The 12,116-nt window shown below is 42.5% G+C and overlaps 1 protein-coding gene across 1 annotated transcript in view; it reads right to left on the bottom strand.

The window, feature by feature from the left end:
• HADHA (hydroxyacyl-CoA dehydrogenase trifunctional multienzyme complex subunit alpha) overlaps positions 1 to 12,116 on the bottom strand; it is a 53,846-nt gene that overhangs the window by 27,127 nt on the left and 14,603 nt on the right. The window contains exon 8 of the mRNA XM_022574264.3: positions 76 to 198. Coding sequence (XP_022429972.1) covers positions 76 to 198 — 123 coding nt within the window. The remainder of the gene's footprint in view (positions 1 to 75; positions 199 to 12,116) is intronic.

Raw genomic sequence — 12,116 nt, 5'->3', positions numbered from 1 at the left:
TTTCAGATTTATAGAAAATAAAATTAAATTCACTGGAAAGAAGCTTTGCCTTAGTTCTTTAATAATGACACTCACTTTCTACCAATCCCTTGTCTCTCTTTGGAGAGATCTTTTTATCAGCTAGTCCTTTAGCAAAAGTAATTGCAACTTCTTCTAGGTATTCAATTGTCCGTTCCTCTGGAGGTTTTATTCCTGGTCCTGTAAAGATGAACACAACAGACTGGAATGTAAATCAGGCTTGGATCAGTCCCAGGTGGGCAAAACCCAGGCAGGCCAAAGCCGAAGGCTCCAGCACCCACTTTCAGCGCAGCTTTCTAAGTCTGACTAGAGACTGGTAGGTGGCAATGTCATGAACTATGGACTCAAAAAGAGAAGTCACACCGAGCGAAGGTGCAACAACCTCCTCCTGGTAGAAAACAAGTCTTAAGCCCTATTTAAGTCTAGCCTCTGAGTAGGATGTATTATGTCTCATGAGGCCTGTTTTCTTGCTGCAAAACTGGAAAACAAAAGATCAATTGCAAAATCACATTTGTAAAGACACTGGAGAGCTGTGGAAGCAACAAAGGTTATATGAACAGAATTCCAGAGAGGGAAGAGCCTGTCCAATGTGAACTGATGATTGCTGGACATTGTCTTTCCTGGGGGTACATGATGCTTTTGGGTGTGGGCTGAAGATTGGACTTGGCTCAAGCAGAAGGATGCTACTGAGGGAAAGTGAAATGATCAGAGTTTTTGGTGGTCACACACAACAAGTCAGTACTAGAAGAAACCAGACGCAAAGCTAGTTTTCCCGCATGGAACATTTGTGAAGTTCTAAGGTGGTGCAAGAGGCTGGAAGCTAGAGTGAAATCTCTTATAGTGTCATAATGTTTAGCACATGCAGTACTTGTACAGAAAGAGGGACATGCCAAAAACATGCACCTGATTTTTTGCTTGAGGCAGAGCCTGATACCAAACTTGCTGGAGGCAGGAGACAAAGACTCAAAAGAGCCAAAGGCTGTTTTCACACAGCTATGAAAACAGACACCTACCAGGCTCTCAGTCAAAGGCTTGTAAGAGCCACACTGGAGCGAGAGGTGGCTGAGGTTGAAAAGCCGATCTTGTGCCTTCTTATGGTGTATAGGGAACAAAATCCCAGTAGAGGGAGAAGCCTGCAACAATATGCAACCACTCTCCACCTTAAGACATTTGCCCTACTTTCAGCCTCCGTGGAACTAAGCCCCAAACTTCTGAATGACAAAAGTGCACAGGGTCCACAAAAGTCATCATGTAATGCTGGAATTATGGAAGAATACTGGAGAGCAGTTGCTACACAAAAGGAGAGCTCCAGAGATCTACAGAGGGGCCCCTTGAAACTAAGGCGAAGTATCATTCTGCACATGCATGAGAGGAAACTACCTGAGGCCAGGGAAAGAACCAACATAAAGGCATGAAAAGAAGCAAGAAAAAACATGGCCTACAGCTAGGAGACAAACTGACCGATAGAAACAGGTGCAGAATTGAAAAGATAGGATAGGGCTTCCCTGGTGGTGCAGTGGTTGGGAGTCCACCTGCCGATGCAGGGGACATGGGTTCGTGCCCCGGTCCGGGAGGATCCCACACGCCACGGAGCGGCTGGGCCCGTGGGTCATGGCTGCTGAGACTGCGTGTCCGGAGCCTGTGCTCCGCAACGGGAGAGGCCACAACAGTGAGAGGCCCGCGTACCACAAAAAAAAGAGAAAAGATAGGATAAGCAGGCACAATGTTAGAAAGGTTACTGTAAATTCATGCCATATGTTAAAGAAGGCAGAGGAAAACAAACATAATGAAGAGAAATTGAAGATGTAACAATGAATCAAATATTACTTCTAAATATGAGAAAAAAACAATATCTGAAACAAAAAATATAGGCAATTGGAGATTAATAGCAAATTATACTGTGAAGAAGAAAAGATCAGGAAACTTGAATACATGGCAAGAGAAATATACAGACTGAAAAAGAGAAACAGAGTTTCATTTTGGGACAATATCAAGTGATCTAAAATATGTGAGATTGAAGTCTCAGGAAAGGGTAAGGAGACAAAAGACTTGTACTCTGATAACTATAAGACACTGATGAAAGAAATCAAAGATGACACAAACAGATGGGAAGATATACCATGTTCTTGGATAGGAAGAATCAGTACTGTCAAAATGACTATACTACCCAAGGCAATCTACAGCTTCAATGCAATCCCTATCAAATTTTCACAGAACTACAACAAAAAATCTTACAATTCGTATGGAGACACAAAAGACCCCAAATAGCCAAAGTAATCTTGAGAAAGAAAAACAGAGCTGGAGGAATCAGGCTCCCTAACTTCATACCATACTACAAAGCTATAATCATCAAAACAGTATGGTTCTGGCACAAAAATAGAAATATAGATCAACAGAACAGGATAGAAAGCCCAGAAATAAACCCATGCACCCATGGTCAATTAATGTACTACAAAGGATGCAAGACTATACAATGGTGGAAAGACAGTCTCTTCAACAAATGGTGCTGGGAAAACTGGACAGCTACATGTAAAAAAAATGAAATTAGAACATTCTTTAACACCATACACAAAAATGAACTCAAAATGGATAAAAGGCCCAAATGTAAGACTGGATACTATAAAACTTAAAGTAAAACGTAGGCAGAACACTCTTTTACATAAATCACAGTAACATCTTTTTTGATCCACCTCCTAGACTAATGGAAATAAAAACAAAAATAAACAGATGGGACCTAATTAAACTCAAAATCTTTTGCACAGCAAAAGAAACCATAAACAAAACAAAAAACCCATAGAATGGGAGAAAATATTTGCAAACAATGTGACCGACAAAGGATTAATCTCCAAAATTTACTAACAGCTCATGCGGCTCAATATCAAAAAACCAAACAACCCAATCAAAAAATGGGCAGAAGACCTACATAGACATTCCTCCAAAGAAGACATACAGATGGCCAAGAGGCACATGAAAAGATGCTTAACATAGCTAATTATTAGAGAAATGCAAATCATGACTACAATGAAATATCATCTCACACCAAGCAGAATGGCCATCATCAAAAAATCTACAAACAATAAATGCTGGAGAGGGTGTGGAGAAAAGGGAACCCTCCTACACTGTTGGTGGGAACGTAAATTGGTACAGCCACTATGGAGAACAGTATGGAGGTTCCTTAAAAAAGTAAAAAACAGAGTTACCATATGATCCAGCAATCCCATTCCTGGGCATATATCCAGAGAAAAACATGGTTCAAAAGATACGTGCACCCCCAATGTTCACCACAGCACAGTTTATAATAGCCAAGACATGGAAGCAGCTTAAATGTCCATTGACAGATGAATGGATAAAGAAGATTTGGTACATATATACAATGGAATATTACTTAGCCATTAAAAAGAAGGAAATAATGTCATTTGCAACAACATGGGTGGACCTGGAGATTATCACACTAAATGAAGTAAATCAGGGAAAGACAAATATCATATGATATTGCTTGTATTCAGAATCTAAAAAAAAAAAATTGATACAAATGAACTTATTTACAAAACAGAAACAGACTCACAGATGTAGAGAATGAACTTATGGTTACCAGGGGGGATGGGAGGGTGGGAGGGATAGATGGGGAGTTTGGGATTGACATGTACACACTGCTATATTTAAAATAGATAACCAACAAGGACCTACTGTATAGCACAGGGAACCTTGCTCAATACTCTGTAATAACCTAAATGGGACAAGAATTTGAAAAAGAATAGATACATGTATACGTATAACTGAATCACTCTGATGTATACCTGAAACTAACACAACATTGTTAATCAACTATATTCCAATATAAAATAAAAATTAAAGAAAAATCACCCTGAACAACAACAAAGAAAAGAAAAGCAGTAGGGGAGATGGAAAAATATTTAAAGAAATAGCCAAGGGCTTCCCTGGTGGCGCAGTGGTTGAGAGTCCACCTGCCGATGCGGGGGACACGGGTCCGTGCCCCGGTCCAGGAGGATCCCACATGCCGCGGAGCGGCTGGGCCCGTGAGCCATGGCCGCTGGGCCTGCGCATCCGGAGCCTGTGCTCCGCAGTGGGAGAGGCCACAGCAGTGAAAGGCCCGCGTATCGCAAGAAAAAAGAAAAAAAGAAATAGCCAAAAAGTTTCCAATTTTGATGAAAACTCCAAGCCCACTATCTAAGAAGCTCAATGAATCCCATGCACAGCAAACATTTAAAACACACACACACACCAAGGCACATCATAAATAAATGGCTAAAATCAGTAATAAAGGGAAAACCTGAGAGCAGTTTGGGAAGGATTGGGGTAGGAGTGGAGAAGACACGTTATATATGGATGACCAAAGATAAAAATGACAACAGAGTTTTCCTCAGAAATTATGCAAGCGACAACACAATGTAGATATCTATAAAGTACCAAAAGGAAAACACTGGAAATCTGGGATTCTATACCTATCAAAAATACCTTTCGAAAATGAAGACTTTTTCAAACAAATCAAAAAGTGAGAGAATTAACTGCCAGCAGACCTACATTATAGAGCATGTTAAAGGAAGTTCTTCAGGTTGGAGGAAAATCAAGCCAGATGGGAACTTGGATCTATACAAAGAATAGAGCACCAAAAATGATAAATATATGAGTAAACAGAAAAGAATCGTCTCATTTTTTAAATCTCTTTAAAAGATAATTGTTTAGAACAAAAATAGTAATACGCTAAGGAATGTACAATACATGCAGAAGTATAACAAGAATAGCAAAAGAAGGGGGGGAAATGAAAGTATACCCTTTAAAGGTTCTTACCTTACATGTGAAATGATATATCAAGACAGATTACATGTTAAAGATGTATGCTGGACTTCCCTGGTGGCACAGTGGTTAAGAATCTGCCTGCCAATGCAGGGGATACGGGTTCGAGCCCTGGTCCGGGAAGATCCCACATGCCGCGGAGCAGCTAAGCCCATGCGCCACAACTACTGAGCCTGCACTCTAGAGCCCGCGAGCCACAACTACTGAGCCCGTGTGCCACAACTAATGAAGCCCGTGAACCTAGAGCCCACGCTCTGCAACAAGAGAAGCCACCCCAATAAGAAGCCAGAGCACTGCAACAAAGTGTAGCCCCCGCTCGCCGCAAGTAGAGAAAGCTCGCGTCCAACGACAAAGACACAACGCAGCCAAAAATAAATAAATAAAAATAAATAAATTAGGAAAAAAAAAAGATGTATGCTGTAAACCCTAGAGCAACCATTAAAAGGGTAAAGCAAAGTAAAAGTCCAACAGTGAAGATAAAAAATGATTAATCCGGGTGGAATTCCCTGGCAGTGCCATGTTTAGGACTCTGTGCTTCCACTGCAGGGCAGACAGGGTCAATCCCTGGTCGGGGAACCATGATCCCCCATGCTACGTGGCACGCCCCCCCCCGCCCCCCCAAAAAAGATTAATCCAGAGGAAAGCAGAAAGAAGAAAAAGGGAACAAAAAAGAGATGGGACATATAGAAAACAAGAAGTACTGAACGAAGCCGAAATGCCAGAACCATGTTGGTATGGTAGAGGAAATATCAAAAGGCTTAAGGAAACTGGAATGTTAGCCTGGATTTATCATGCTGGACCTGCTCAGCTCCCCTGGAAGGGTCAGAGGACACACCTTTCACCACGACCAAGAGAAATCAATTTAGGAGGGGAGTCCCAGCATCCCTGAAGAGCTCTGTGGTTGCTCCTCTCTGTAGGTCAGAAATTACAGTGGGAACTGCTACCATCAACTAGGATCCCTAAATGCAGTGGGGATAATGGGATTCTGGGGTGGCAGGGGCCAAGGAGCAACACTCAATTGCCAAAAGCAAATGGGGCATGGTTACCAAAATGGAGAGCAGAGCCAAAGTAAATAGTAATCAGAATAGTCTGACTTGTGGAGACCTATGGCGTTGGCTAGTTGATCATGGCATTCCTAGGAAAGAAACAGATGATGGGTGGCCCACTGGATTCAGAAGAATTCTAGGTCTAGTAAATGTAAGAATAACGTGAATTACCAAAGAGAGTCATCAGACATCCCTGGTGGCACAGCGGTTAAGAATCCGCCTGCCAATGCAGGGGACATGGGTTTGAGCCCTGGTCCAGGAAGATGCCACATGCCACGGAGCAACTAAGCCCGTGTGCCACAACTACTGAGCCTGCGCTCTAGAGCCTGCGAGCCACAACTACTGAGCCCGGGTGCCACAACTACTGAAGCCCGTGCGCCTAGAGCCCGTGCTCCGCAACAAAGAGTAGCCCCCGCTCCCACAACTAGACAAAGCCCGTGCGCAGCAACGAAGACCCAACGCAGCCAAAAATAAGTAAATAAATAATTTTTTTTAAAAAAAAGAAAGGAAAGAGAAAGTCATCGCCCTCATCAATTCTCAGAAATGAGCCAGTTTAAAGACCCAGAACCTCTTGAATAAAGGGGAGGTTGTAGCTCCTTGAGGGAATTATACTGTTAATCTTCCCCAAAGGGACTCTATGGTCATTTACCTTGAGGAAAGGGAAATAATCAGACTTTTGGGGGATTACTGGACACTGGCTCGGAACTGACAGTAACTGCAAAAGACTCAAAATGTTATTGTGATCCACCAGACAGGGCAGGGGTTTATAAGGTCATGTGATAAAAGGATTATTAGCTCAGTTCTATCTCAGTGGGCCTAGTGGGTTCCTGAACTCATCCTTTGGTTACTTCCAGAATGCACGATTAAAATAGATATCCTCAGCAACTAGCTCCTTGACCTGTGGAATAAGGACTACTATAGTGGGAAAGGCCAAGTGAAAGCCACTAAAACTGCCTCTACCCAGAAAAATAGTAAAATAAAAGTAATACTGCATTCCTGGAGGGACTACAGAGACTGGCGCCACCATTAAGGACTTGAAAGATGCAGGAGTGGTGATTCCCACTGCATCCTCATTCAATTTACGTACTTTTGGCCTGTGCAGAAACCAGATGGCTCCTGCAGAATGACAGTGGACTGTGGTCAACTTAATCAGGTGGTAACGGCAACTGCCACTGGTATTCCAGATGCAATTTCACTGCCTGAGCAAGTTAACACATCTCCTTTTACCTCTTGTGTATTTGCTGATCTGGAAAGTGCTTTTTTCCTTGATAGCTGGTAGTAAAGACTGCCAGAAGCAGTTTGCTTTCAGCTGGAAAGGCCTGCAATATACCCTTACTGTCTCACCTCAGGAGTGATCAATTCTACATCCATAAGTCATAATTTAGCCCACAGGGACCTTGATTGACTTTTCCTTCCACAAGATACCATGCCAGTTCATTACATTGATGATATTATGCTGAGTGGACCTGGTGAGCTGGAAGTACCAACTACTCTAGACATATCCATCTCAGTGAAATTTCCAGGGGTCCAGTGGTATGGGGCGTGCTGAGACATTCCTTCTAAGGTGAAGGATAAGTTGTTGCATCTGGCCCCTCCTACCGCAAAAATCAGGCACAACACCTAGTGGATTTTGGAGGCAACATCTTTTTTGGATGTGCTACTCTAGCCCCTTTACTGAGTAACTTGAAGGCTGCTAGTTTTGAGTTGGGCTCAGGACAATAGCTGTTCTGCTCTTTAGACCATACGATTCAGACCTGAAGGCGCTTGAAGCATCAGTGGTAGACAGAGGTGCTGTCTGAAGTCGTTGGCAGGCCGTACAGGCGAATCAGAGTACAGATCCTTAGGAATTTGGAGCAAAGCCCTACCATCCTCTGTTAATAATTACTATCCTGCTGAGAAACAGCTTTTGGCTTCCTACTGGGCCTTAGTGGAGACTCTAAGCTTAACCATGGGCCAAGTTACTATGTGATCTGAGCTGCCTGTCATGAAATGGATGCTGTCTAACCCACTAAGCCATAAAGCTGGGTGTGCGCAACAGCTCTCCATTATCAAATGGAAGTGGTATACATGAGACTGGGCTTGAGCAGACCCTAAAGGTACAAGTTGCATGAGGAAGTGGCCAAAATACCCTTACTCCTGCTTCTCTCTCTCAGCCCACACCTATGGCCTCATGGAAGTTCCCTATGACCAGCTGACTGGGAAAGAGAAAACTCAGCAAAGAATGTGAAAATATTTGTGTTTCATGTGAATGGTCAACAAGGGGTGATCTCAAAGAGGATTTTAATGATCGAGTGGAAAAGATAATCCATCCTGTGGATACCAGTCAGCCTCTTTCCCCAGTCACCCCGTCACTGCCCAATGGGCTCATGAACAAAGTGGCCATGACGGCAGGGATGGAGGCTGTGTGTGGGCTTAGCAACAACGACTCACCAAGGCCACCTGGGTACAATCACTGTTCAGTGCCCAATCAGCAGCACAGGCCAACACTGACTGTCTCATACCAGGACTCTCCCAAGGTGATCAACATTCTGGCAGACTGACTACACTGCACTGCTTTCGTCATGGAAAGGGCAGCACTCTGTTCTTACTGGAATAGACACTTATTGTGGGTATGAATTTGCCTTCCTGGCATGCAATGCATCTGCCAAAACTACCATTTGTGGACTTATGGAATGCCTTATCCACCATCACGGTATCCCACACAACACTGCTTCTGATCGAGCAACTCACCTCACAGTAAATGGAGTGTGGCAATGGGCCATTCTCATGAAATGTACTGAACTCACCATGTGCCCCATCACCGTGAAGCAGTTGGATTGAGAGAATGGTGGAATAGACTTTTAAAGACTCAGAGCACTAGGTAGGTGGTAATACTTTGTAAGGCTAGGGCAGTATCACCTAGGATCCTGTATATGCTCTAAATCAACCTCCAATATACGGTGTCGTATCTTCCATAGCAAGGATTCACGGGTCCAGGAATCCAGAAGTACATATAGAGATGGCTCTGCTGCTACCCCTAGTGATCTACCAACAAAGAATGTGCTTCTGTCCTACAACCTTAGGTTCTGCTGGTCTAGAGGATTTAGTTCCAAAGTCCATCAGGAGACATAACAATGATTCTATTGAACTGGAAGATGAGACTGCCATCTGGCCACTCTGGGCTCCTCATGCTTCTGAAACAGGCAGGGAAGGGATTACTGTACTGGCTGGGGTGATTAATCCTGATTACCAGGGGAAGTTGGGTTGCTACTACAATGAAGGTAAGGGAGAGGATGTCTCAAATATGGGAGATCTCTTGGGGTGTCTCTTAGGGCTACTGTGACCTACAATTAGTTAGTGGAAAATTACAACAACCCAGTTCATGCAGGACTGCTAGTGGCCCAGACCTTTTAGGAATGAAGGTCACCCTACCAGACAAAGAATCATGACCGGCTGATGTACTCCCTAAGGGCAAAGGAAATATGGAATGGGTAGAAGTAGCTAATTATAAATACCTGTTATGGCCACATGACTATTTGCAGAAATTGAGGGGTCCAGGCCTAACCAAAAACCTATGTGATATTTCAGGTTCAAGCATAGGCAATGACAGGCCTCGCAGGCCTCATGGAGAAAGTTGTCCTTCCCATACCAGACTTGGTGCCCAGCCGACACACTGCGGTCTTTAATGGGAGTTGCAGTCAATGACTCAGGTCTCCCTGACTGGCTATGCTCTTACACACATTTTCATTCCGAGCCCATGTGCCTTCATTCCTAAGTCTCTTTATATGGGACCTTCTACCGAGGTCTTCTTCAGGTACCTCTGCTAAGGCCTCCTTACTGGGGGAGTAAAGAGAAACCTTAAAGACATTTTCCCTCACTCTGACTCAATTCTTTTCCACTCCTAGCTCTCACTATTTTAAACAGCAAAATCACAAACAAAAAGTACAAAATGAGGAAAACGTGGCAGTAAATAGACCATGGAAAGGACACTTGCTGGTTTTATAAAAGCTGAAATGAGAAGGCAGACAGTGCCTTGTTTGACTTCAGCTGGGAACATGTGCGTTGGGAGACTTGAATCTTTTGCCACTCTGTACGTGTCTATGAATGACTGCAAAAGAACCACGAGTATTACTTTTGGGGTTATGACAAATGTTAGTGAGTAGGCAAATTCACAGACAGGGAACCTCAAATAATAAGGATCGACTATACTCTGCTCACAGCAGAATTCAACTAGAAACCAATAACAGAAAGATATCTGAATCATCCCCAAATATTTGGAAATTAAACAACACACTTCTAAACTATACATGGGCCAAAGAAGAAATCACTAGAGAAATCTGAAAATATTTGACCTTTATGGAATTGAAAACATAACATTAAAACATGCAGATAAAGCAATGCCAAGAAGAAAATGTATAGCTTTTTTTTTCTTTTTTTTTTTTGGCTGTGTCGCACGGCTTGCAGGATCTTAGTTTCCCGACTAGGGATTGAACCCAGGCCCCAGGAGTGAAAGTGCCAAGTCCTAACCACTGAACCGCCACGGAATTCCCAATATATAGCTTTAATGCTTATGTTAGAAAAGAAGAAAGGCCTAAAATCAATGAAAGAAACTAGAAACTAGTTTCTAGTAAGAAACTAGAAAAAGAAGAGCAAATTAAATCCAAAAGCAAGCAGAAATAAATAAATAATAAGACAGCTGAAATCAATAAAACAGCAAACAAAACCAATGGAATTAAAAGCTGATTCTTAGAAAAGATCAATAAAACTGACAAATTTCTAGCCAGACTCATCAGGGAAAAAACAGAAGACACAAATTAGCAATATCAGGAATGAAAGAGGAGCATCATTATAGAGTGTAATGATATGAAAAGAATAATAATAAAGTATTATGAACACCTTTATTTTTTTTAACTTTTTAAAAAATATTTATTTATTTATTTGGTTGTGCTGGGTCTTAGCTGCAGAAGGCAGGCTCCTTAGTTGTGGCGTGCCAACTCTTAGTTGCAGCATGCGTGCGGGATCTAGTTCCCGGACTAGGGATCGAACCTAGGCCCCCCGCATTGGGAGTGTGGAGTCTTATCCATTGAGTCACCAGGGAAGTCCCTGAACAACTTTATTGAAATAAATTTGTCAAGTTAAATGAAATGGACAAAATCTTTGCAAAACAAACAACTACAGCTCACTCAAGAAATGGTGAACCAACCTGGGGCTTCCCTGGTGGTGCAGTGGTTAAGAATCCGCCTGCCAATGCAAGGGACATGGGTTCGAGCCCTGGTCTGGAAAGATCTCACATGCTGCAGAGCAACTAAGCCCATGCGCCACAACTACTGGGCCTGTGAGCCACAACTATTGAACCCACATGCCACAACTACTGAAGCCTGCTCGCCTAGAGCCCGTGATCTGCAACAAGAGACACCACCACAATGAGAGGCCTGCACACCTCAACAAAGAGTAGCCCCCACTCACCGCAACTAGAGAAAGCCTGTGCGCAGCAATGAAGACACAACACAGCAAAAAAATTAATTAAATAAATAAAAATTTTAAAAACATTTAAAAAAAAAAGAAAAGAAATGGTGAACCTGCACTACTATGTATAGAATGGATAGCTAATAAGGACCTGCTGCTGTGTAGCACAGGGAACTCTACTCAATGCTCTGTGGTGACCTGTATGGGAAGAGAATCTAAAAAAGAGTGGATATAAGTAAATGTATGGTGATTTGCTTTGCTGTACACCCAAAGCTAACACAACATTGTAAATCAACTATACTCCAATTAAAAGAAAAAAAGGAGAGAAAGAAAAAAGAAATAGTGAACCTGGGAATTCCCTGGTGGTCCAGTGGTTAGGACTCAGTGCTTTCATAGCCAGGGGCCTGGGTTCAATCCCTGGTGAGGGAACTAAGATCCTGCAAGCCACGTGGCAAGGCCAAAAAAAAAAAAAAAAGAAAAAAGAAATAGTCAACCTGAATAGCCCCATATCTACTAAGGAAATTGAATTCATAGGTTATAACCTTCCCAAGAAGCTATAAGCTTCCCAAGTCCATATAACTTCACTGGTGAATTTTATCAAGGATTTAAGGAAAATATAATACCAATTCTATGCAAAATCTTCCAGAAAATTGAAGAGGAAGAAATATTTCCAACTCATTTTATGAAGTCAGAATTACCCAGATATCAACATCAGGCAATAATATCACAAGAAAAAAAATATTATTCCTGAGACCATTATCTCTCATGACCAGACATAAAAATCCTTCACAA

Source organism: Delphinapterus leucas, chromosome 13 (assembly GCF_059928025.1).
Source record: "Delphinapterus leucas isolate spDelLeu-1000000601 "Yukka" chromosome 13, BTC_Dleu_Yukka2, whole genome shotgun sequence".
Taxonomy (NCBI): Eukaryota; Metazoa; Chordata; class Mammalia; order Artiodactyla; family Monodontidae; genus Delphinapterus; species Delphinapterus leucas.
Note: the sequence above shows the minus strand (reverse complement) of the source record. Positions and strands in the feature narration are given on the sequence as shown.